Consider the following 24,507-nt stretch of genomic DNA (forward strand, 5'->3'; position numbering starts at 1 on the left):
GGGTCCTGGAATATACCCAGACCGTCATTCGTGGTATCTGGTCGGACATTGGAACTAGTCTCAATTTTGACGATTGGCCTAGTAGTGTTCTGCAAATGGCTGGAATGTTGTCACGGTATCTATGCTCATATGTAGTATTTCTGACAACTCGAACAACCGTTACAATATTTCACAGGTAATTCCAAGCTCTCCAACTTGAACGTTCTGAATCCGCAGGGGTATCCCTGAACACAAATATAAATAGACTGGATCCACCTCATTCATTTCTTCGAGCAGATAGGCTAAGTACTTAAGTACAGTTGATACGTTCATATTGCATATCGTAACATTGCATATATGTTGTAATGCATGGACTTTTGAGGATCCCGACATGGGTGGGCTGAAAATGCAGACATAATGCATAACGCATAATGCATTGCTATTGTATGAATGATATGCACTATCAGAGGGTGGTAATTAGGGCAATGGAACATAAGTAGCACCCAAACCATTGTTCTCCAGCATTGTCCTGCTCAGCTATGTAAGCGTTGAATGGATATGATGTCCTGTATTCGTAAAAATGACCCTAAACCTGAAATGCAAGCCACGCGATAAGCCCGCCGCATACACTCGACCTAGATTGCTATCAGTACTATCATTCCCGGTAATATGTACACGGTTGCTGATATGCAAAACTTTATAACACTTCAACATCGTGCTCAACTGGTGTCGAAAAAATTCAGGTGTATGCAGAGTACCTAGAAATGATGTTTTGTACAAGTAGAATAAAAATTTCTTGGATGTTGCAGCTGCGAGAGATGAAATAGTGATAATTTGCAACCTTGGTCCAACACAAATCACCCAGATCCCAAAGATCCTGCCAAGGTATTCGCAAAATTTTACCCGGAGCATAATGAACACCTTATAGGGATGTAAGAACACCAACTCGATAAAGGTTACTCTCTTGTGTTGAGGTGCTACAGTGGTAGAATCAACGACGAGTACAAAAACGTGACACCAGACAGGGGAGATGCGTAAGTAATTCAATCTCCTCCTCGGCACATCCGGCATCTATCCTCTGCAGCAGTCAAGTCTCACAGAGTCGCATCATTCTCTCCAATGGCACCACACCGCAGGCAAGCAGTCCAGACAAAAGCCGAAAAAGATGCCATTCGCGAGGCCAACATCAAAGCTGCTATCCAAGCTGTTAGAGAGAAGAGGGCTAAAAACCTCTCAGCTGCAGCTGGCCAGTTCAATGTGCCATACCATACCCTTCGTCGACGTGCACAGAACCTTACGAAACCTCATTCAAAGGCCCACAAATTCCAAAGCGAGATCGGCGAGCAGAACAGGAGCGTTCCCAAGCTGCATTCACCGGCACAATCAAGACCAAGAAGCTGGAGGAGCTACGCGACTTAGCCGCAGCCTTGCGGTTACCTGAGACTGGACTCAAGGCTGAGGTGTTCCAGCGGATTCTCCAGCACTTTGACGGCAACCCTGACCTCAAGAAAAATCCACGGTATGAGGGTTTATTCAACCCTACCCGTTCTCGCAGGCGCCGTCTCGATAACGGTGATAACACTGCGGAATTACCGCAGGACGCGATTCCCCCATCAAATCCAGTTCGCGAGCCGTTCGGATACCAACCTCAGCCTGCACCTCAACCCTCGATGTCGAGAAACGAATTTCCCCCACCTGGGTATGCACCCCTACATTATCCAATGCAGCATCCTGCACCTCAGCCTCAATATATTTCGCACCCTCACTTTGCACCGGCGAGTCGCAGTAGCGCAGATTTCCGAGTTGGTGATATGGTGCAGACTCAGCACAGGTATGCAGGGCATCAATTTTATCCAGAAGGCTATCAGCAACACCAGTACTACAATCATAGTCAGTAGTAGATGAACCATGGTACTCAATGATTTGCCGTATCCACCGTTTTCGAGCCTTTCGCGATCCACAACGCTTCAAGAAGTTCAAAGTTTCAAGCCTGCGCTCGGAGAGTGAAAGTCACCTGTGCCGCTACTGTGCCGAGGCGTGACAAGACGTGACCATACTTTTGCAGATTAGAGGTGGACCCTGAGTTTTATCGGGTTTGCTCCGACACCACACCACATTATCCTAAAAATCAGTAAAAATCAGATCTATGTAGAGGAGATACGAATACATGATGGGGCAAATTTTCAAAGAAAATGTGATGTGGTTGAGGAGTTACAAAAGATTTACTGAAAGTTTTGCATATAACCGGGAATGATAGTAGCTGGTACCTAGACTTGCGGAGTTTGAGCTCACCTCGGCTCTCCCTCGCACAGGTTGGGGCCGCTATTGCGGCCGGGTCGCCCCTTCGGGGCTTCCACTCAAAAAACTACTCGCTTCAATAGAGCAAACATTTCCTTTTGTTTTCGCTACTACTACTAAGTAATACCGCTACACAACAGTAAACACAAAGTCCGTGGATTGATACAGAACGCAACAAAAAATGAACGCGAAGATACTTGACTAAACGGTCACAAACTAAATACATCATGACGCTGGCAGATGGATAGAGACAACATCCGCGGTGTTATCCGGCATCCTACTAGTGCTCCTGCCAGTCTTGTGTAGTAAACACTATTTGATTCATTTCCGACGTTTTGATGGGCTATTAGAGGTGTCCGATTCGAGTGCATTGTTGCTATTGACCGGAAACTCATCCAAAGTTCGCTTGCTAGATGTGCCAACATGGAGTGCAGTGGTGTTGGGCCTCGGAGAGGGGAAGGGCGGCTGAAGCTTCCGTTGTTGAGAGCCGGGAATTGGGTCCGATGGCTGGCTCGGACAACCGTTCATTAGGCTGTGCGTCGAAGGTTCATACTGAGGATGAGAGAGAATTAAAAGAGGTTTCACAAAATGAAAAAGAGTCAAACCTGATGCGAGGCAATAACCTTTGCAAGTTTCTGCCCCTCGGATAGAATATCAAGACAAGACCGCAGTCCCTTCAAGCACCACTGCCGTTCGAGCCAGGAAAGGAGGTGACGATTCCAGAAAACCTGAAATATATGGTTGAGAGTGCCGTCCCATGGATTGGGAGCACGCGACAGGTGAACGACCCAGTTTTGAGATGCATACTTGAGAGCTTCGGAAGATGATTGACTTCGTTCCTGTGCCCCGTTTGCGAAAGCTGTAAAGAGCTTCATAGCACGAATAATCTCCCTGTCAGGAACTTCTGGCGATGCAGAATTAAAATGATCTTGAGGTATCAACGCCAGGAAGGTCGGAAACATCAAGAAATCCGGTAAGCTTTTGAACTGCTGGACTACTTTGAAGGTTGGCAGCAAAGCCAATTCTGGGACAATGATATAGTTGCTGATTGCTTCCAATGTACTCGAGAATTCTTCCATAGTCGCCCATACGGACCCCGCAGGAGTGGATTGCCACGCTTGGCCACGAGTCGTCTGGAGCCAGTTTCGCCCGCCCAGGGTCTGCAGCCACTCTCTTCCTCCCTCGGCCTGCAACCAATCTCGTTCTCCCCCAGATCTGCAGCCACTCTCGTCCTTCCTCGGCCTGCAGCCAGTTTCGTCCTCCCTCGGTCTGCAGCCAGTTTCGTCCTCCCACGGTCTGCAGCCAGTCTGGTCCTCCCTCGGTCTGCACCCAGTTTCGTCCTCCGTCGGTCTGCAGCCACTCTCGTCCTCCGTCGGTCTGCAGCCAGTCTAGTCCTCCCCAGGTCTGCAGCCACTCTCGTCCTTCCTCGGTCTGCAGCCACTCTTGTCCCCCGTCTGTCTGCAGCCAGTCTCGTCTTGCCTTGGTCTGCAGCCACCACACTCGTCCTCCGTCGGTCTGCAGCCACTCTCGTCCTCCTTCGGTCTGCAGCCAGTCTCGTCCTCCGTCGGTCTGCAGCCACTTTCGTCCTCCCTCGGTCTGCAGCCACTCTAGTCCTACCCAGGTCTGCAGCCACTTTCGTCCTTCCTCGGTCTGCAGCCAGTCTCGTCCTCCCTCGGTCTGCAGCCAGTCTCGTCCTTCGTCGGTCTGCAGCCACTCTTGTCCTCCGTCGGTCTGCAGCCACTCTCGGCCTCCCTCGATCTGCAGCCACTCCCGTCCTCCCTCGATCTGCAGCCAGTATCGTCCTCCCTCGATCTGCAGCCAGTATCGTCCTCCCTCGGTCTGCAGCCACTCTCGTCCTCTCCAGCTCTGCAGCCACCCTCGTCCTCCCTCGATTTTCAGCCAGTCTCGTCCTCCCTCAGTCTGCAGCCAGTTTCGTCCTTCGTCGGTCTGCAGCCAGTTTCGTCCTTCGTCGGTCTGCAGCCAGTTTCGTCCTCCCTCGTTCTGCAGCCAGTTTCGTCCTTCGTCGGTTTGCAGCCAGTCTGGTTCTCCGTCGGTCTGCAGCCACTCTCGTCCTCCCTCGGTCTGCAGCCACTCTCGTCCTCCCTCGGTCTGCAGCCACCCTCGTCCTCTCTCAGTCTGCAGCCAGTTTCGTCCTTCGTCGGTCTGCAGCCAGTCTCGTCCTTCGTCGGTCTGCAGCCAGTTTCGTCCTGCCTCGGCCTGCAGCCAGTTTCGTCCTGCCTCGGCCTGCAGCCAGTCTGATCCTCCCCAAGTCTGCAGCCACCCTCGTCCTGCCTCCGTCTGCAGCCACTCTTGTCCTGCCTCCGTCTGCAGCCACTTTTGTCCTCCCTCGGACTGCAGCCACCACTCTAGCCCTCCCTCTCTCTGCAGCCAGTCTCCTTCTCTCCCGATCCGCAGCCAGTCTCGTCCTCCTTCTGTCTGCAGCCACCCTCGTCCTCTCCAGGTCAGCAGCCAGTCTCGTCCTCTCCAGCTCTGCAGCCAGTCTCGTCCTCCCCAGGTCTGCAGCCACCCTCGTCCTTTCTCGGTCTCCAGCCAGTCTCGTCCTCCCTCGATCTGCAGCCAGTCTCGTCCTCCCTCGGTCTGCAGCCACTCTAGTCCTCCCCAGGTCTGCAGCCACCCTCGTCCTCCTTCGATCTGCAGCCAGTTTCGTCCTCCCTCGGTCTGCAGCCACTCTAGTCCTCCCCAGGTCTGCAGCCACCCTCGTCCTTCCTCAGCCTGCAGCCACTCTTGTCCTCCCTCGGTCTGCAGCCAGTCTCGTCCTCCCTCGGTCTGCAGCCAATCTCGCCCATTCGTGGTCTCCACCCAGGCACATCCGTCCACAGTCCTCAACCAATAGTGTAAATCTGAAATACGATCTCCCCGAAGCCATAGCATACAGATGAGAACTGATAGTGGTTTTGGTGGCCGAACAAGGAAGGACAGCGAATCTTTTAATCGATGGGGGTCCTCAGGTTGCATAGCTTGGCTCTGTTTCTCCAGTTCTGAGAGCGCATCCAAAAGAGCCGTGGTTCCCGGAATATTTTTCATCATCAGGCGAAAAGAGGAATCAGCGAGTAGGGAGTGGGGTGAGGACAATATTGTGTTCGCGTACTTGAGGGAGGCTGCAGTTTGAGGGATCGGAAACATAGTCGCGAATGGACGAGTGATAGATATTCACGGGGAGAGTGCCGTCTGTAGGGATATCCATGACGGACCGTAGCTGTATCAGCGTTGTCTGCACATCCCTGCCCAAACCAGGGCCAAGAAGTGTCGAGATTTGCGAGATGGGAAGAGGGTCTGCGAGGGCCGTGACGATGGACAAGTGCATGTAAGCCCGCCTTGGGTCAGCACACGTGGAGAGGATAGAGTCGTATAACTTGTACACCTCCGTTCCCGCTAGCAGCTCGCTCGTCAGCCTGAGCATCAGCTGTAACCGATCGTGGGGATCCTTGTCTTCATCGTCGATGATGAACTTCATCATTGTAGACGCCACGATGAAACGTCTGCCAGCGCGGCTCGCCAGCTGTGCGAGTTCATCCCTCGTCGGCTGAGGAAAATCGGGATGGCGACTTTCTAGCTCCGCGAAGGAATGCTGCAAGAAAATATAGATATCCGCGTCGACATCGGCGCCGTCGAGCGAGATGATGGCAGCAACGCCCTCCCCAGAAGTTTTCACTGGTATTTCGCACAACAACGGCCGCACCTCGTCGTTATGAAAGGCTTTACAAATATGCGCTTCCGAGCGACTCGTAAGCAGAACGTGAGTCACGGGAAGGTCAGGGTCACGAAGAGCCCGTGCGAGGGAGAGGATGAGATCGATAAGCTCGGGTTCGGATGTGCATTCATCAAGGGCATCAATAACAAACGTCAAAGGCAGACACTCGCGCAGCCTGGATCGAAGCAACCGGAGAGGTTTGAGAAAGAGAGACTCCATCTGGTCACGTAGAGGTGTGTCGGGGTCTAGTAGAGCTGGATTGTCGCGGATGACTCTGTTTACATCCTTCCGAATGGATGGAAAATTGTTGGCAAGTTGGTAGGCAAGCGTTGCAAAGAAATATCCAGCCGTGCAACGTTTCGTGTGCTTGCGCGAGAAAAAGAATGTTCCCACTAGCCGCTTTTCGACATTCGTCTCCTCTGTTACCTTTAGATCTTGCATCCTCTCAGCTACGGTGAACGCGACGGCAGACTTTCCGACACCTGCCGTGCCATGCAGCCATATAAGTTTATTCTTCTTCTCTTCGTCTAGTATTTGGTGGATGTATTTGAGGAAATCCACCCGGGTCCCTTTCAGACACTTCGGGTGAGGCTGACGTTCACGGGAGTTATATTGAGCACCCTTGACAGCAACTTGGGACAGCCTTGCCCAAGTTCCTTCAAACGATGGAAGAACTGTCAAAAGGGTGAGAAAGCAAGAAAGGGACAATAATGGGAAAAACTGACATTGTTCCTCACTCATTCACAAAGATTGTGGTGTGCGTGATGAAATGGACAAATTGAGAATACTAGCTGGGTGTGGTTAGAAATCATCTGGGCGATATTTATCTCCAGGGACGACGTACTAAGACTTGAAGGATCTTATGGAGTCAAAGTAAGTTGTCAACTTGGGGTCCCAAAACGCGATGGAGAATCGAGTTGGGGTGGGAGGTTTCAATATATGTAAAGCTTGCTGGATAGTGAGATACAATTCAAGGACGAGTGGGCGCTTGTCCGGTTTGCAGGAGGTCACGAGGTTGCTGTGCATGCTGTGACCGATACTGTCTTCAGATATGTTGAAGTAATACAAATAGAGAGAGATCCTTGTACAAGGAAAAACCTGTAAATTTTGCAATCTAAGGCGCAGCGTATGTGTTCGAATTCCATCTCGACTCCTAGCTAAGTCAGATTCTTACCAGCAATATTATGATTCAAAACACTGCATTTCAGCTTCAGCGTTCTAGTATATATATGTACCTCAAAAATGTACATACCTTGGGACTTAGTACGCCCTTCTATTCCTAACAAAGCCAAACATTGAGTCTCCTGCCGGCCTCGGTACTTCGCATATAAATTCTTTCCAGTTCTAATATAAACATTAATATTATCAAGTTTCCCATTTACAAGTCTTGCGTCCGCTCGCATATATTCTGTCACGACCACATAACTTATCTATATATACAACACTCCCCACAACTTGAATGTCCCATCGCTGGCAGCGAGGGACCCGTTTCGGCCGTTTCCAAACCGAACAGGTGTCTCCGTGCAGAGACGATGCTGGACGGTTATTCATGATCACAGTTCTTCTACACAGACCAGTACCCTTTCAGGGTCCTGTAACATACCCAGACCGTCATTCACGGTATCTGGTCGGACATTGCAACTAGTCTCAATTTTGACGATTGGCCTACATAGTAGTGTTCTGCAAATAGCTGGAATGTTGTTACGATATCTATGCTCAGCCTTATAATGTAGTATTTCTGACAACTCGAACAACCGTTGCAATATCTCACAGGTCATTCGAAGCTCCCCAACTTGAACGTACTGAACCCGCAGGGATACCCCTGAACACGAATATAAATAGACTGGATTCACCTCATTCATTTCTTCGAGCAGATAGTAAGTACTTATCATTAATATGTGATTGCCCAACTATCACAGGCTACCACCACTCGTTTGTAGATCTCACATATCACAGGCACTTTTGCTTGGCTCTGTCATTGCGGGAATGAAGGAGGCGGAGCTCCGGGGAGATGGGTAGGTGGAGGGAGGACGATATAGGAGGAGAAGTATCATATTAATACCAACTAGGATGCCAAAGGGACTAACTCGCACATCTCAAACACTCCCTCGGCTGGTACTTAATCCGAGCCGGTGGTGATTTGTTCCTCCATCGGAGACCGTCGAATGCATAGCTCCGATAGGTTTTTCCTTTTTTTCTGGTGTCCGCACTAAGATACATATAATCTCAGATTTGAAAAAACACGCATGTACAAGGAACTCTTTGGATCAATATTAACCCCATGACGCCGCATACGACCTCTTCGGGTAAAGATGCGACCACATGCACGGAGGTTACTCGGGACCCCACTCGATATTAAATGTAAGTTGTATAATCGACGCTTATCTCGCTCTGCGTTTCTTCTGCCCCCCTAACATGGCAGCTCCAGCAGGTGGTTTTGATGCAGAGAACCAGTTCAAGTTCATACAGAGAAAGACATCCGTCTCCACGAACTCTGACGGAAAACAGGAAACCCCACCAGTTGTAAACGCTGGGGGCGATCTGGAGGGTGCAGGAGAAAAGGATGAAGGGACGCAGGCGAGGAACACGTTCGACAGGAGACTCCGTGTTGTCGTCCTTATTTCCCTCGCTGCACTCATCCTCGGGTGGTGGATATCTTCCACCATTTTGACAGCAACACGCGGGCAATGGTATGACGTGATCGATTGATCTCCGAGTCTTTCAAATTAATGACCTTGATTGTTCTCGCAGGCTCGTACAGACAGTTTTTGCGTGGTTTTTCTTACTGTAAGTGGTGATCTCTACGCAATATTATCACCTTTCCTGATTACCCGCACTGTTAAGCATTATCGCATTCCGCTTCATACCCAATTCGGTGGTGACGGAGCCTATTACCGCCATATGGATGCCGTGCGTCCAGGTGCCTTGGTACAAGCTTCCTCGGCTAGTGAGATTGACAGTTGGATGGCTTTGCCTTCTTGCCATCGTGTTTGGGTCTGCTTTCGGATTCCCACCCACTGGCGTGAGTCCTCTTGTCTTGAATGAGTTTTTGATAAGCTGACATCGCTATAGCACAGCGATTACGGACATCGAGCAATTTCGGTGCTTGGGTTGTTTGTTTTCCAGTGCGGTTTCTACTTGTGTTCCGCGAACAGATCAGCCATTTGCTGGTTGGTACCTCCCTCTCAGCCTACTGCATCTGCTGATTTAGAATGCAAGGCCTACTGTGGTAGTTGGCCTTTTCCTTCAACAAACTATTGCTCTTTTTGTGCTCAAGACTGGCGCTGGTTATTCCCTCTTCAAATATATTGCGGATCTTGCAAATGACTTCTTGTCGCAAGCCAATGTTGGAGCTGAGTTCTTCTTCGATACAGAAACCATTGCGAAGAAATGGTTTTTTGTGAATGTGGTATGTGGGTGGTGTCCTCGATCTCGAACGCTTAACTTGATAGGATTACAGCTCTCCGCAATTATCTTTTTCATCGCCACGATTCAAATGCTTTACTATGTAAGTGATTAGACTTTACTTTGAGGCCTCAGTGCTAACGTATACCAAAGCTCGGCGTCATGCAATGGATGGTCAAAGGATTGTAAGTACATGAAACACATTATTCATCGATGAGTCAGGTTCATTGTTTTCGTAGTGCATGGTTCTTCTTCAAGCTCATGAACGTGTCCGGGGCTGAGGCGGTCGTCGCGGCTGCTTCTCCTTGGGTGGGCCAAGGAGAGTCGGCCTGTTTGGTCAAGCCTTACGTTGATATCATGACCCCTTCGGAACTTCATCTTATCATGACTTCTGGTTTGTTCCCGATATTCTGCCATCGGAACGTTAATATTTACGAATTCAAGGTTTCTCCACTATCTCCGGATCTGTTTTGACTGCCTACGTTGCCCTGGGTGTTCCACCCCAGAATCTTGTCACCTCATCCGTCATGAGCATACCTGCTTCTATCGCCATCAGCAAGATGCGGATTCCCGAAGTCGACGAACCTGTTACTCGTGGTCGCATAGTAGTGGACCGTGGGGATGCGGGAAAGAACCAGCCAGTCAACGCTCTTCATGCATTTTCTTTGGGAGGTCTGTTCGGCCTGAGTGTCGCGGGACAAATCCTGTGAGTCCCATGAAACGGTTATCGACGAGTCACTCAGCTTAGTCCCATAGCACTAACGTGTTGACGATCTTGTCGCTTGTCGCTACCATTAATGCTGTCTTGACATGGGTCGGTCGTGGATTCGGCATCCACCAACTTACTCTACAGCTAGTCTTGGGATACATCGGGTATCCTATCGCCTTTTTCTTGGGTCCGCAGACCTCCCTGCGATCTTGAGCTATCCAAGCTAATATTTCGTTAGGTGTCCCCACGGCTGAGATCCTCCGAGTCTCGCAGCTGTTAGCGACGAAACTAATTGAAAACGAGTTTGCTGCATACTTAGGTACTCTCGTGACCTTAATTTACGGACATGTAGCTGATGCTTAATCCTTGCAGAACTATCAAGCATCCAAGCGAGTCCGAATCCCCTGTCGCACCGTGCCTTCACGATTGCATCATATTCCCTCTGTGGATTTGCAAATCTCGGATCTCTAGGTATACAGATTGGTGTGCTCGGTGCTTTGGCACCATCGCAGGGCAAAGTCATTGCGAAACTTGCGGTGTCCGCTATGATTTGCGGATTTATTTCGTGCGTTCTTGATTTGTCCTGTTTCTAGTTTAGTAACGAGAGCTTCTCTGCAGAACTCTCCAAACTGCTGGTATCGCGTGAGTACTTGTATGGTCTTGATCGTGATGTTTCGAGGTTAACTTTGTTTCTCTTAAAGCGGCATGTTGGTATAACACGAAGAGTATGTTGGAATCAGGATGACTGAGTTGTGGCGCTTTACCTTGTTGTAATATACCTGGCCCTTCACTATAAGGGCAAGAGACATTGTCAATGATACCGGCTGGCCAGCCAATTGCCAACTCATGCCGGTGACACTCATTGAGGCATACAAACTTCAAATCACTCCTTGCATGGAGAATGCAGGTACTATGGCTGCTTCAGCGGTTTGGGTGGAGGTGTCTTTGGCAGGGAGATCACGGAAAGAGCGGGGACTTTAGGTTTTGCTTTTGAATAGGGCATTTTGATATTCTTCGTTGACGGTGTCCTTGGAGTAGCAGGACTTTCTTGACCTTTATACTAACGACAAATCGATCAGGATACCCTCCACTACGGCGAAATTCGGCAGTCTTGAACAGATTCTCGTCATCACCTTCTGGATCCACGCGCAAGTCACAGGATCTCGCGAGAGTGAATGTGGACAATCTGCGCAGAGATGACGGACGGAGAGGCGCCGATGCAGAAACAGGAGTGCCAAAGGTGGAATTCGAATTCGAGGACGTAGTGGACTTTGTGCTCGTGTCGTTGCAGACGGTGCGAAAGGCTGCGTATAATCAGATAGGGGGATATAACGGAGGGAAAGACATACCGGCAATGCTCTCGTTATGTTCAGCAATCGGTCATGAAATCCATGCTGGATTGTCTGTATAGTAGGTGGCGCGTAAGAATGTTTATGGTAGGTTGAAGCACATCCGGTTAAGGATCGTTGCGCTCAAATCTGCCGGACGATGTACATTGCCGCTGAGAAAGATGACGTCCTCGTCAATGGTGGGCTTCCTCCGCTCCTCCATTGCTCTTGCGCGAGCCAGATCGAGCAATTTAGTACGCGTCGCGGTGACGGAATGGGGCCAGTCATTTGGGCCTTTGGCAGCAATGATACCGCGTGCAATCTTGTCGGGAAGATTCGGAGGCGGGATTGAGCTGTGATCAGATGAGAAGGGGCGCATACCGAAATTCGACCCGCCCTGCAAAGTAACCTGACTTCATCCTCCTTCCAGTTTACGCTAGGGTCGTCAAAATCATAGATGCGACTGGGCTACGAGGAGTCCATGGAGCAGAAGAAATGAAAGAACTTGTTGAAAGACGCGGTCTGATAACTGAAGGGATATGTGAACGGGGGATGATGAGAGCGAGTTGGGAAACTTGAGCAGGCTCATCAAATGAGTGACTGGCATCGGATTTATTCGGGAACGCATCGAATGACACCGATAATCTTGAATGTCCTCGAGGTTCTCGTCGTCCAATGACCATGAGACTAACCTAACCTTACAAGATGGTCAGCAATTGTAATATAGGCAAATTCTGCCGAACCGATAACAGCAGCATGACGCAGTGGAAGCGTGCAGGGCTCATAACCCTGAGGTCACTGGATCGAAACCAGTTGCTGCTAGATTAATTGTTTTTGGCTTGAGCATCTAACGAGTGCACATGAAACTTAGGATTCAAGCTTCTGCTTCTGGTCACCCAATGATCACCAATTGATAATTTGTGAATAACATGAATGTTACTGTGCCGGGGGAATGAGGTCAAACTATAAATGTATTTTAAATTGGCGGGCGGGTCAGCCACCATGCAAGTACGTACTACAGTACCGCAGAGGTTGCTCCGCCTTCATCGATCATCCTCTCCACCATTGAATTACCGCCTACCCGCCGTGCTATCAGTCCACCTGGCATGAGAAGCAATGCCTCCAACTACCGCCACAACACTCGCTACAGGCACGGGGAAACGCAGACTTCACTACCGCATATTCGGACATGCGCATCGAGCTCCCTACGAAGGGGCAATCAATACGACACTTGCCGAGTACAATTCATTCCTGACATATCCAACTTCCACGCTTCCAGCGCATTCGGTGTCTACACCACACGCGGAAAGTACTGCGAGTGGTGCCTTCCTGCCCGGGCAACTCATCACGGCAGAGCAGGCACCAACGGGCATTCTTGCTCAGCAATTGCCTCCTACGATTCCCAACGAGAGGTCGGGAGGCAATGTGTTAGTAGCAGTTGCCGTCGCCATCGTGATCATGGGGAGCCTGGTAGGCGTTATCGTCGCAGGGGAGATCATGAAGCGGCGGAGACGTCGCCAGGGGACTACAGAGGCGAGTAACAAGGACGAAACAGACTCAACGCAGGACAAAGGGAAAGAGGTCTTTAACGAGAAGAGTCTAGAGTCATCTGTATCGTCGCTTCAAAATTCGCCAATGTCCATGGAGAGTCTGGCACTTCATCTAAAACAAGCGACTCCCCCCGTGCAGAGAACGATGCCATCCTGGTTCTCCCGGATCTTCCGGAAGGCTCAGACAGGCTTGCATCGCAAGGACGCGAAATCCCCACCGGAGACATCACATGCATCACACATTCCTGCAGATCGATCGGCAGAGTTGCCGAAGCGGACGACGTGGTCGGATTTTTCATATACGCCAGAACCGGAGTCCTTAAGTTATCCAAGGCCGCTTTTGCACTGCATACTCGAGGAATGTGAAGATGATTGTCAAAGCCAGAGCGGCAGCGAGATCGCCCTCACGTTGGGCCTTGCCATACAGCGTTCTCTAGATTCCATTGCCATCACATCGTCTGTCCACGGGGCATCCCAAGCCAGATCATTTACCAGCCTCCGAAAAGCAGTCGAAACTGGCTCTGTCGTCGAGGAAGGATACGGTGAAGACCGGGGAGGCGCTCAGGGTGTAGGCATTCCGGGCTCAGTATCCACAGGAACAAGCGTAAGCCCCTCTGGCTTGGAACTGGTACCCATGGCATCTTTGCAGACTCTCGACACCGGAGCAAGCGCAGATCGCGAAAGCTTGAGAGAGGAGATATTCGAGTTGCGAAGGGTTCAGACGAGGAGCATGCAGATGGACAAGCCTATTCTGTTGTCCCTGGGCTTCAAAGCAGTAGGTGACGAGGAAGAGACCGACGATAACGATAAGCCATTCGATACAGCAACCGAACATACTCCGAGCGATAACACCATGATGACACCCTCAATTGCAAACCTGCTTCTTCCGCCAGGATGCGATACAAGCCTACGACCCGACCTTCGAGACCTCCTCGGATCCCAAATGACTCTAGCGACCCTGGCAAGCAGTTACAGTGCAGTGGACCTCGATGACTTTCCTCTTCCTCCTTCCATTGTACTGCCACGTCCATAAATTAGAATCAAACTAGCCCATTCTATCACAGTGAACGGAAACACGCTGCGGATTGAAGGCATTAATGTAGGGAAATTGGACTCAGCCCCACAGACGTTGGCAAGCCTGCCACAAGCCTCATGCTAACTCAAAATGAGATCGGAAATGTAAATGTGACACACGCGCGTGTGACCGCATGTCACATCATCTATTGTTCTCTACGATAGCCATAAGATATATATCCATGTTGTTTCGGCGTTGCACTGAATTCGAACCACTAAATTTCCCAAGTTCTAGGTGATAGCAGAGCGCGTCATGATTTCACTCTCAATTATTTTCTTCAGTTTCTTTTCTGCTGTTGCTCTATTCTTTTTAAGTTATGTTGTATACCATGTCATCATAGCACCCCGGTTCGATCCCCTCAGAAAGTTGGCTGGACCACCGTTAAATGGGCCACTGCACAACCACATGTCGCCTGTGCTCGAGTAAGTTCTCCGCCTCTTTCACTAGACTTTTCTGCTCACATTTTCCATAAGCCCATTCAGGTCACCCAAGACTCATGCTGCCTATGTGGAGAAATACGGTAGGAACGTCCGTATAAGGGGGCTCGGTCCTGTGAGTGACTTGTCTGTAAAATATGAGAGCCGCAATAACTGTTCGCCATAGTGGGACGAACGCCTGCTCCCTCTTGACCCTGTTTCTGTTGCACACGTACTAAAGAACAGCACAATCTACGAGAAACCTTGGCAATCTCGAAGACTTATTACGAGCCTCATTGGTTGCGGTATGTTGGCTGCAGAAGGTCATGTCCACAAGCGTCAACGGCGCGTCGCTACCCCTGCATTTTCCGTCCAGAATATGCGAGCACTTGTGCCACTTGTCTTTAGCAAGGGAGAGGAGCTCAAAGATAAGTGGATGAATATGAGTCGGGCAGTGAAAGAAGGGCAAGTAGCCTCGGAAAACCAGAACTCCGGCCAAGTGGAGATCGACGTTTGTCACTGGATCAGCCGAGCTACCTTCGACGTTATCGGACTAGCAGGTGACTCGTGTTGGGTATCATATCCAGCCTTTACCTGACTATTGCGCATCACCCACAGGCTTTGACTACCACTTCAATGCTATACAGAACGAGTCAGACGAGCTATTTGTCGCGTACAAGGAGATGTTCGAGATTGCCGTCTCGCAAGGAGATGGAGTCAGGACAGTTCTGGGGATTTACTTTCCCATCATAAATAGTCTTTTCGTACGTTTACATCAGTTTCTCATGAATGCAATCCTGACTGAGCTTTTCAGCCCGATAAGAGGGCCAAGACCGTGCATAGATGCCAAGAAACTATTCGTCGTGTAGCAGGAAAGCTAGTGCAGCAGAAGAAAACCAGAATTATAGATGGGGAGAAGAGCGGGTCCGCATATACCGGCAAAGATCTACTGAGTCTGCTGCGTGAGTCTACCGTCATTTCCTTCAGTCAGTCGGCTGACGGATTAGTAGTGAAATCCAATATTGCAACAGACCTTCCACCAGATCAGCGAATTTCCGACGAAGATATATTACACAACATCAATACCTTCATGTTCGCAGGTTCCGACACGACATCTCTCGCTCTAACATGGGCACTTCTGCTCCTTGCAAAACATCCAGACATGCAAACTCGTCTTCGCACGGAACTTCTCTCTATCGTACCAACCACTCCGATATCCCGGCTGTCACCTGAAGAAATCGAGTCCTTACACAACACCCTGCAGAACTTACCATACTTGAACAACGTTTGTCGGGAGTCCTTGCGTCTGATCCCTCCAGTCCATTCTTCCCTCCGAGTTGCAACGCAAGATGACGAGATTCCTGTATCATACCCTGTCCACTTGAGTGACGGCACGATCTCGGAGCAAAAGTCTATAAGTGTGTCGAAAGGGAGCTTCGTGCACGTCCCAGTAGAGGCTTTCAACCTCGACAAGGGCATGTGGGGACCTAACGCCTGGGATTTTGAGTAAGCTTTTTGTGCCCGTTTAAATGAACTACCTCACGAAAGGGATTTACAGCCCTGATCGATGGGATCATCTCTCGGAGGATGTGCTGTCGCTTCCAGGACTATACTCTAATCTTTTGACTTTCTCCGCCGGGCCGAGGGTAAGTTCTCCTAAGTCTTTATCGACATCGCTTATTTAGATCTTCAGTCATGCATCGGGATGCGTTTCTCTATGATCGAGATGAAGACATTTCTCTATATCCTTCTGACGACTTTCACCTTTGCCGAAACAAACAAAAGGATCTACAAAGCCAACGTGTAAGTCGCACGCATCATATCCAGGATACATTTTGACACCCTCTTTCAACAGCGTGCTTACACGACCATATGTTTCTGGACAGTTCAAAAAAGGAAGCCAGTGCCCACTCATTGTAACACCTCTCGAGTCGATTGCCACTTCCTAAGACATATAGACATATCAGTGTATCAACATCTACCATGTGTTAAGCACGCATACCCCCTGCATACGTCGACACTGGTACACTTGTGGAGAGGCGGTGTTGTAGTTGTATTTAAATAATATTGTATTCGGACTTTAGCCCACAATATCACATCATCTTTGCTCTGCACAGTGCACACATGACTCACATGTACAAGTATACTACTAGTGCTGATCCAGCTGTTGCATCCTTCTCAAAGACATGTCGCTGTTGATGCACGAATTTTTGTTCCGCCTCGGCATCGACATAAAACAGGAGCGCATGCAAACTACACACATCAGAAAGATGTGGCTCGGTCTGCTACTTTCAATTCTTCCAGCCTCGCCGAAGCCTCATTGATGGACACTCCTTCGATCGTTGGTTCTTCCAATGCGACCGAGGGCGACTTGAAAGCTAAAGGTCGGGAGGTTGTCGACTGTCTCTAGCTTGCATGCATTCTTGTAGCCTTCGGCCCCATTAACATTTTTTTTTCGTTTGGGGGTGAATTCTGACAGGTTTGGTCAGTCTGTCGAGAATCTAGGTTGGCACGTACTACGCAACTCAGGGATATATCTCATGTTGCCGAGACGATCCTTGCGAGGCGTGAAGGTGGATTCCTTTTCATGGACAGACTATCCCATAAAAAGGCAATGACTAGGCCTAGTTAAGATGGACCTCCGAGGATCTATTATACACCGCAAAAAGATTGTCAGCAGGTTTCGAACCAACTCCAAGAGGAACAGATTTTGACTCCGTTGCGGTAACTACTTGGCTAAGACCAGCTGGATGGACTTCCGACGAAACCATCCATCAGTGAATATCAAGGTGTGTCCCGAGAGAAAAAAATGCTGTGATTTGGCAGGTTTCGAACCTGCACATTCCAAGAGAAACAGATTTTGATTCTGTTGTGGTAACCACTTGGCTGAGACCAGTTAAGATGACCTTCTCGAGGAACTGTCCATCAGTGAATGTCAAGGTATGTTTCGACTCCGAGAGAGAAAAAAACTGTTGTCAGCAGACAGATTTTGAGTCTGTTGTGGTAACCGCTTAGCTATGACTAGTTAAGATAAGCCTCCAAGGAAACCATCCACGAGTCAATGTCAACGCGTGTTCGAAAAAACCTTGTCATCGGCAAGTTTCGAACCTGCGCAGTCCAAGAGTAGCAGATTTTGAGTCCGGTCCTCACTTGGCTAAGACCAGTGAAGATGAATCTCCGAGGAACTGTCCATGAGTGAGTCTTGAAAGCTTGACTCTTCATTGAAGGCGTGTTCCGATAGGGAAAAAAAAAACCAACCGTGTCGTAGGCAGGTTGGACAGATTTTGATTCCGTGGTGATAACCACCTAACTATCCGAGGAAACCATGCATGAACAGATCTTCATTGAGGGTGTGTTCTAATAGAAAAAAAAACACTGTTGTCGGCAGGTTTCAAACCTGCGCCTGTGCAGGAGTCAAGAGACAGATTTAGATTCTGTCGCGGGGACCACTTATCTAGGACCTCTTAACATAGACCTCCGAGGAAATCATTGTTTCGATATAAAGGGGCCAAGGGCGAATGAATGTTCTTGACTTACTACTTTTGCAGTCATATTCCATCCGTATGGAACTCGAGCATGAATCAGATATGTATCAAGGGGATATCTGTCTTTCTGACTCATCATAATTGCCAGGTACGTGTAAGCGGGAATGCTTAGAACCTAACCCACATTTCGCTTGTCAGCATGTACTAGACAAACGTCCGATGCGGCATGAAAATCTAAGCGGGCCGTCCAGTCAGCGTCATGAAGTATCTGGTGAGCGTTTTGACAAATCATTTGATGGGACGTGTAATTTACGTCTCTTGAGGAACGGTAAAGGGATCAAAAGCCTCAAAGGGAGATCCAGGAATTACGTAATCAAAGGTGAGGACATCATTAAGTACGGCCGAGTGACGTCTAACATCGGCAAGGAGAAGTTGTTTTGTAAGTACGCAACTGAACGCCACATCATCATCGTACACAGTGCCCGGTCTGATCGGCATCGCTCCTATGTTATAACGACCTGCTTCCCTCGAGATGATGATCCAAATCATCAAACTAATCCTCAAGCGCTACATATGAATTCTGTTCACCCTCCCGTGTTAGTAGTAAGTTACGATCTTCCTTTGACACATGTTTGCACGTAGCTGAATTCCTTGTTAGGTAGGCGCTGGGCCAGTGGGTCTGGTAGCAGCGTTGACGCTCCTCCAGAACGGTATCTCAGTTCGTATCATCGATAAAGACACCCACCATCGCATCGGACAGCGTGGTGCTGGAATATGGGTTTGTCCACATCCACTTGTTATGTCGCCCCGTGGTCTCACTGAATGTATTCTCTATGTAGCCGCGCTCCCTCGAACTCTACAACTTCTTGGATGTTTCAGAAGTCAATGGTTTGGGAAAACCAGTCCCTCCCGTCCGTTCATACAAGCCTGGGACCTTGGAACCTCTGAAGGACTCATCGATGGTGCCGCCTATGGCACATACCCCAGCAGTACCATTCGTACGCAACACCGTTGCCTGATCAAACATTCATTCTGATTCAGCTTTTTAGCATTCCCCAAAATTGATGGGTCAACAGCTCCTAGATGTGATTCTGCGACGCCACTTAGAAAAGTTCTCTTGTTCTGTCGAGATGGACACCGAACTGCGCTCGTTCGAGCAGTCCGATGAGGGTGTCACCGCTGTTCTGGCAAAGAACGGCATATCAGAAACTTTTGATACCAAGTGGATCATCGGCGCTGATGGTGCTAAAGGTGAGACGCTGTTAAATGCATCGGCATGAACGAGACTGAAGGTGACTTTGCAGGCATCGTGCGCAAGCAACTTGGGCTCGCATTTCTGGGCGAGACTAGAGACGATACCCGGCTTGTGACTGGAGATATCCGTTTGAAGGGCATTGGCCTCGATAGATTGGTACGTCTATTTTCTACATATTCGATGCAAAGCTGTCCTAATCCAGTCTCGAAGCATTGGCACCGATTTGGACACTTTAGTGAACGAGGGTGTGTTCAGTTTCTACTCTCAAGGCTTGGAGACGTGTATATTGACGATACGTAGCCTCTCATTACGTCCAACAGACGAAGTTGGCGAGGACGGCTGGCAATTTTTCCTCTATGGCCACGAACTAGACATAACCAAGATCGCTCAGAGCGAAGAGCTTGTCTTCGAGACTATCGCGTCGTTAATACCAACGGAGATTACATTCAGCAAGGTGGTCTGGATGAGCGACTTCCGGTATGTTTGCGTTTCTGTATGTGCCGATGCATACTCATGGTTTTTTCCCAGGGCCAATATCCGGATGGTGAATAAGTTTAGCAAGGGTCGAGTGTTCCTTGCGGGCGGTATGTGGCTCTGTTTGAGACGTGTGTATGGCTGTGCTAATGCATGTCGTCGTAGATGCTGCTCAGTATGTCTATCTTTGAATGCCTTCTTCGCAAACTGCTACTAACACATATCCAAGCGTCCACAGCCCAACTGGTGGTCAGGTATGATTGATCCGATTGTTGCTAATACCTTCTCATTTGGCTATGAACAGGGACTTAATTCAGGTGTACAAGATGCAGTGAGTCAGGTAGATCTAGCATGTGTGTTATCACTGACCACGCACCAGTTCAATCTAGGATGGAAACTTGCGCTCGTTCAGAAAGGGTTCGCCGACAAATCTCTTCTCGAGACATACAGCGCCGAGCGTCTGCCTGTGATCTCCGAGATGCTCGGGGTGACCACCTCGATTCTCGATAAGGCAATATCGTCTGGAGACCCGTCGGTCGGACGAAGTCCCATCCTTTACATGCTCGGCATCAACTGCCGATTCAGCACCATTGTACTCGATGAATTTGTGACTTCAGTCGAGGGGAGGCCTATCAACGCATACGGAGTGCTTGACGAGGGGCATCTGGAGGCTGGGGATAGGGCGCCCGATGCGCCCAACATGTTGCAGGTGGGGCGCACAGAGCCTGACGAGACAACGCTTTTTGGTTTGTACAGACCCTGGTACCACACAGTGCTTGTATTTGCGCCGAGTCTCACCGATGCCACCCCGATCTTGGGTGCACTAGAAGCATACGACAAAAGTGTCGTACGATCGGCAGTCGTTCTGCCATCATCGGCATCAGTGACGCCTGCCGCATCTCCTGCTGACCTCGTTCTTGTTGATCGGGAGGGCTATGCTTATTCGGCTTACCTCGTGGAAGCTGACCAGACGAAGGTGTTTGTGATACGGCCGGACGGAGTGGTTGGGGGGATCGTTCATGGTGCAGAGGGCGTGAAGAAGTATTTCTCGAAAATATTTTTGGATGCGTAGTGGGCCGAATATTCATTTTTTACTTACGACTTTTACAAGCACAACTCATTCCTGTATACCTCATGCAACGTAGCGTATCGCGTTTGTAACTCAGAGAACCACACCAATATGTACTAAAATTTTGGGCACTTTGCTAAAGCTAGCTACCATGAACTTCCGACAAAACCATCCATGAGTGAACATCAAGGTGTTCCGATAGAAAGAAAAAAATCGTCCTCACCAGGTTTCAAACCTGCGCAGTCCAAGATAAATAGACTTCCCAAGTTGAGATGGACTTTCCGAAGAACTATTGTCAGCAGGTTTCGAATCCGTCCCATGATCATCACAAGAGACCATATTTCTGAATTTCTGATCTGTTCTGGTGCCAGTTGGCTATGACTAATCTGACTACTTAACATAGACGTTGAATTCAAAGGATCCCATCCATGAGTGAATGTTTAAGGTATGGTAAAAGAAAAAAGGTTGTCGAGCAGATTTCGATTCTGCAATAGATTGATGTCTTGTCACACTTACTAGTGCCACTTGGCTATTAGAGACTGGGTCATGTCTACAGTATAATCATGTAGGATTAGCAGACGGTCATTTGCCAAGACTAGTTTGCGTTTAATTCGATGGACACAAGACACGCCAGGAAGCTTACGATGCGATAATGACAGTTGACGGGGCAATATTATACTAGCGTGCGCCTCCCGGACACCCAATACTAGCAGACCATGAAACTAATCACGTCCGTCGGGATTCGGCACACAGGTCATTGTAATTTGTTGCAATATTCCACTTCATCGAAGACATCATATGTTGTCGCTGCTTTGCATCCAGAAGGAGGATGGGTGTGGGGGGAACTTCAAATTAACAACATCAGGCTTAACACTGGAGTCTGCTCCTCGTTCAGTTACCTTTTTTGAACATCAAATTCCAATAGCGGGTGGCCGCGAAAAGCTGGTAGAATTGTGATTTAGTCATGAACGTTACAAAAAACGATATCGATATATAGCTACCAGATCTTGCGATACGATGTAGTACAAATCAAGATAATACACAACACATTGGCTGCGTACCAGTTTAACACCGAGCCCTACGAAGATTCCTTGACGCATCTAGATCCAGTGATATTCCTTCCCCAATTCGTTATACCCTGGCTCAATCTAGCAGCGACTCTCCCTAATCTCGATGTCCGACGAGGGGCAGGGGGCGGGGGAGGCACCACATCCATCTCCATGAAAGATCTTATAGTCGACTCTTGGTTCTGCGGGTACGGAAATAACTTGGCAGCGCGCTCCTGTAGGCGCGCACTGACGGGACCAGTTTCAGCCTGGGGCGCCTTACGACGATCCTGATGCGGTGCCAGGTCGGTCATGGGGCTTGAGAAGTGGCGTCCGTGTCCAGATCGAGAGTCCGGAAGACGAGCGGTGACGTTGGACTGGTGCTTGCGCTCTCGTCGGGTAGTGAATGGAGAGGGTCTTCTGTCTTCCGAAGGTGTGTTAGCTTTTGCTACCTCACTGGACTTCCGCTGATGCGAATTGTGCGCCTTGAGCCTTGACAGGCTAGTCTCAAGCCTGTCGAGTGCCGAGACAGGTCTCACCGAGGGAGCTGGCAGAGGTGGAAGCGGCGGCGGATCTCTCGTGGGTACATAGGACGTGTATAAATCAACTGCGCCACCAGACGCAGCATGCATGACTTGTTTCTCCACATTGAAGATCTGTCCGCGGCGCCTCAGGTTGCTATCGGTAGATCTGGCCCTGCGAAGACTTAGCTGTCGGTGCAGAACCAAATCGCAGGGATCCACTGAATAGGCTTCATTTGAAGTAGTTGCTAAGATGACAGGCACATCCATCGACATGGCAGCGACCGCATCAACCTGATCTTCACGTATGGAAGCATTGCTTCCCATGACTGAACCGGAGGTTACTGAATGTTGAGGTACGACGTCAAGAGGCTGATCTACACGCTGACAGGAATCTGACGGAGCCCCGTCGTACACATTGGCATCGTCTGGGAGAACACTGGGACTCCTGACGAGCGCAGCAGACTGATAAGACGAAGGTAGAACCAGGATTTGTGAGCTTTCATGACTATCCTGGATCAAATGACCCAGCGTATCGGGCCCAGGAGGTGTGGATGCGATCGAGGACTGGCCTTCCACCGTCGATCTTTCAAACGGGATGCCCACCATCTGGCTAACTTCGTGAAGAAGCATACTGCAAGACGCGGAATCTCCAACACCGTCCTCAGCTTCTTCTGCCGCCTCCCATGAGTAATCATCATCGCTCTGGGCGCCTGGGGCTTCATCTTCATCCATCTGCAGTTTCGATGGAGACTCCTTCACCCTCTTGTTCGAACCCCACGCCCTTAGAAATTCCCTAACAGCAGTAGTTTCGTCCTCTGAGAAAAGGTTGCAGACTTCTGAACGTGAAGGTGGGGGTAGGAGGTCGTGACTCAGCGGAGATGGGGGAGAGGAGGACAAACGTGTCACCGGCAAGTCCTTTGCAAGATATGTGGGAAATTCGTCATAAATGAGCTCCTTTGACCGACTAGGCTCTCCAAAGTCGCGACCAAAACGACGAGACTTGCGAACGTCAGGCGTATGCTCTGAACCATGCTTCAATGGCGCACAGCTTGCCGCGCTCAATGATATTGGTGTTGGAGTCTCTGTCAGGTGTATTTCATCTGGAAGAGGCGGACTGGCCTCATCAGCCACGCAACTAGCTGGAGATTCTGTGAGCATTGCGTTTCTCATACCCTTTCCGTCTTTCTCTCCGAAGAGATCAAGTCGTTGAGGATCGTCTCGAGATAAGCGGATCAACGTATGGGTGCCGCTGCCCGACTTTGAATCTGGCTCATAGAATTCGGAAAGAAACGCGGTTATAGGCGTCACCTCAGGAGATGTGATAGTGGGCGACGGCGAGTAAAAGAGTTCGGGAGTTATGGGTGATAGTGGTTCTTGGGTGTGAGAGCTTCCAGACCAAGACAACGTGCTGCGAATATACAAAGCGATTTCAGCGTTTGAATACAAGGCCATCTGGAATGTACGAACCTGTAAGTCGATGTAGGAGAGAGAGTCGGTACTGAAGAGACAGGGTAGTCAGACAACCGCGATGTACGTGATGCATCCGAGGGTAAGCGAGCATGGATGGAGAAGGATGAAGAGCCTTGGCGTCGTGACACAATGGTGTGGCTGTTTGAAGGAGGTTGATCATAGGAATGCGAACGCGAAACTCGCCGGGACGGTCTGGAGTAGGGATCCCCCTGCATCGATTGAATAACAAAATTAGTCGGCGACATGCCAGACGAGAAGGGTTGATGATAGAGTGGTGTTGTTCAGCTTTAATTATCGCAATCATTAGGGAAGATTCCAACGCTACCAATTGGGAACACTCACATAGTCAACAGAACGTACGAGCAGGCTGGTTTAGCACGGGATTTGACCAGGACTACGATAGAAATATGTTGGGCCGCGACAGAGACTTGTATCTTGTGTACTGCAGGAAGACATGAACGTTTGAACCTGTGGCCTTTGAAACAAATCGGTTCTGTTGGCGCACCGAATTTCAGGGGTGATTGGAATCCAATCAAATGCCGTGCCGTCAAGCAACCGTCTAGCGTCTTCAATCCAATCAGACGAGCGCAAGTCCCAACGGACAAAGGAGACTAGGGGCACCGTCTGAACTTTGAGGACATACTTTATATCAGATCTTTCTCTACTGATCCCGCCGTGCCAGCGCCGTGGTTCGGAAAATAAAGAATTTGAC

At 49.5% G+C, this 24,507-nt stretch overlaps 8 protein-coding genes and 1 non-coding gene across 9 annotated transcripts; 7 read left to right on the forward strand and 2 right to left on the reverse strand.

Annotated features, from left to right (window-relative positions):
* Nucleotides 1–559: 559 nt before the first annotated feature.
* Nucleotides 560–2,233, forward strand: DFJ58DRAFT_837505 (uncharacterized protein; the record flags this gene model as incomplete). The annotated part of the gene is made up of 7 exons (XM_041392379.1): nucleotides 560–650; nucleotides 789–864; nucleotides 963–1,013; nucleotides 1,116–1,261; nucleotides 1,294–1,810; nucleotides 2,045–2,072; nucleotides 2,132–2,233. The coding sequence occupies 7 exons, from the start codon at nucleotides 560–562 to the stop codon at nucleotides 2,231–2,233; spliced, it is 1,011 nt and encodes a 336-aa protein (XP_041248705.1).
* A 294-nt stretch (nucleotides 2,234–2,527) lies between these two features.
* Nucleotides 2,528–2,787, forward strand: DFJ58DRAFT_764702 (uncharacterized protein; the record flags this gene model as incomplete). The annotated part of the gene is made up of 1 exon (XM_041388703.1): nucleotides 2,528–2,787. A coding segment is annotated over one exon (219 nt), but the record flags the coding sequence as incomplete, so codon positions are not given.
* A 5,563-nt stretch (nucleotides 2,788–8,350) lies between these two features.
* DFJ58DRAFT_853928 (Na+ dependent nucleoside transporter C-terminus-domain-containing protein) lies at nucleotides 8,351–10,669 on the forward strand (the record flags this gene model as incomplete). The annotated part of the gene is made up of 12 exons (XM_041393860.1): nucleotides 8,351–8,679; nucleotides 8,741–8,776; nucleotides 8,834–9,011; nucleotides 9,062–9,159; nucleotides 9,209–9,398; nucleotides 9,450–9,497; nucleotides 9,548–9,579; nucleotides 9,634–9,788; nucleotides 9,839–10,100; nucleotides 10,151–10,290; nucleotides 10,342–10,422; nucleotides 10,476–10,669. Coding segments are annotated over exons 1-12 (1,689 nt in total), but the record flags the coding sequence as incomplete, so codon positions are not given.
* Nucleotides 10,670–11,341: 672 nt separating this feature from the next.
* Nucleotides 11,342–12,080, reverse strand: DFJ58DRAFT_764723 (uncharacterized protein). Its single transcript, XM_041388704.1, has one exon. The coding sequence runs from the start codon at nucleotides 11,808–11,810 to the stop codon at nucleotides 11,535–11,537; it is 276 nt and encodes a 91-aa protein (XP_041248708.1). The 5' UTR covers nucleotides 11,811–12,080; the 3' UTR covers nucleotides 11,342–11,534.
* Nucleotides 12,081–12,181: 101 nt separating this feature from the next.
* On the forward strand, nucleotides 12,182–12,253 carry DFJ58DRAFT_t41. Its single transcript has one exon. It is a non-coding gene; the product is annotated as a tRNA-Met (tRNA).
* A 125-nt stretch (nucleotides 12,254–12,378) lies between these two features.
* On the forward strand, nucleotides 12,379–14,118 carry DFJ58DRAFT_764725 (uncharacterized protein). Its single transcript, XM_041388705.1, has one exon. The coding sequence runs from the start codon at nucleotides 12,548–12,550 to the stop codon at nucleotides 14,012–14,014; it is 1,467 nt and encodes a 488-aa protein (XP_041248709.1). The 5' UTR covers nucleotides 12,379–12,547; the 3' UTR covers nucleotides 14,015–14,118.
* Nucleotides 14,119–14,209: 91 nt separating this feature from the next.
* DFJ58DRAFT_764727 (cytochrome P450) lies at nucleotides 14,210–16,591 on the forward strand. Its single transcript, XM_041388706.1, has 9 exons — nucleotides 14,210–14,478; nucleotides 14,530–14,608; nucleotides 14,660–15,032; nucleotides 15,091–15,236; nucleotides 15,287–15,434; nucleotides 15,483–15,978; nucleotides 16,031–16,118; nucleotides 16,166–16,275; nucleotides 16,328–16,591. Exons 1-9 carry the CDS (start codon nucleotides 14,309–14,311, stop codon nucleotides 16,419–16,421), a joined length of 1,704 nt encoding a protein of 567 aa, XP_041248710.1. The 5' UTR covers nucleotides 14,210–14,308; the 3' UTR covers nucleotides 16,422–16,591.
* A 1,939-nt stretch (nucleotides 16,592–18,530) lies between these two features.
* On the forward strand, nucleotides 18,531–20,930 carry DFJ58DRAFT_853948 (FAD binding domain-containing protein; the record flags this gene model as incomplete). The annotated part of the gene is made up of 12 exons (XM_041393861.1): nucleotides 18,531–18,560; nucleotides 18,616–18,735; nucleotides 18,797–18,955; nucleotides 19,007–19,208; nucleotides 19,262–19,368; nucleotides 19,423–19,457; nucleotides 19,513–19,689; nucleotides 19,741–19,796; nucleotides 19,852–19,861; nucleotides 19,916–19,940; nucleotides 19,991–20,017; nucleotides 20,066–20,930. The coding sequence occupies 12 exons, from the start codon at nucleotides 18,531–18,533 to the stop codon at nucleotides 20,756–20,758; spliced, it is 1,641 nt and encodes a 546-aa protein (XP_041248711.1). The 3' UTR covers nucleotides 20,759–20,930.
* Nucleotides 20,931–21,398: 468 nt separating this feature from the next.
* Nucleotides 21,399–24,385, reverse strand: DFJ58DRAFT_40609 (uncharacterized protein). Its single transcript, XM_041380241.1, has 4 exons — nucleotides 24,138–24,385; nucleotides 23,793–24,080; nucleotides 21,655–23,733; nucleotides 21,399–21,600 (listed from the first exon to the last, which is right to left on the reverse strand). Exons 2-3 carry the CDS (start codon nucleotides 24,038–24,040, stop codon nucleotides 21,834–21,836), a joined length of 2,148 nt encoding a protein of 715 aa, XP_041248712.1. The 5' UTR covers nucleotides 24,041–24,080; nucleotides 24,138–24,385; the 3' UTR covers nucleotides 21,399–21,600; nucleotides 21,655–21,833.
* Nucleotides 24,386–24,507: the final 122 nt, after the last annotated feature.

This window comes from Suillus subalutaceus (genome assembly GCF_016647625.1).
Source record: "Suillus subalutaceus strain FC151 chromosome Unknown DFJ58scaffold_11, whole genome shotgun sequence".
Lineage (NCBI taxonomy): Eukaryota > Fungi > Basidiomycota > Agaricomycetes > Boletales > Suillaceae > Suillus > Suillus subalutaceus.

What these genes read in the sequence shown, in the direction of transcription:
- DFJ58DRAFT_764723 (XM_041388704.1), bottom strand. Translation starts at nt 11,810, where the DNA reads ATGCGCCCCTTCTCATCTGATCACAGCTCAATCCCGCCTCCGAATCTT.
- DFJ58DRAFT_764725 (XM_041388705.1), top strand. Translation starts at nt 12,548, where the DNA reads ATGCCTCCAACTACCGCCACAACACTCGCTACAGGCACGGGGAAACGC.
- DFJ58DRAFT_764727 (XM_041388706.1), top strand. Translation starts at nt 14,309, where the DNA reads ATGATTTCACTCTCAATTATTTTCTTCAGTTTCTTTTCTGCTGTTGCT. An exon ending in CGACGTTATCGGACTAGCAG is followed by an intron (nt 15,033 to 15,090) that starts GTGACTCGTGTT and finishes CATCACCCACAG; the next exon opens with GCTTTGACTACCACTTCAAT. An exon ending in CTTTCTCCGCCGGGCCGAGG is followed by an intron (nt 16,119 to 16,165) that starts GTAAGTTCTCCT and finishes TTAGATCTTCAG; the next exon opens with TCATGCATCGGGATGCGTTT.
- DFJ58DRAFT_40609 (XM_041380241.1), bottom strand. Translation starts at nt 24,040, where the DNA reads ATGTCGCCGACTAATTTTGTTATTCAATCGATGCAGGGGGATCCCTAC. An exon ending in TCTCCTACATCGACTTACAG is followed by an intron (nt 23,734 to 23,792) that starts GTTCGTACATTC and finishes GTATATTCGCAG; the next exon opens with CACGTTGTCTTGGTCTGGAA.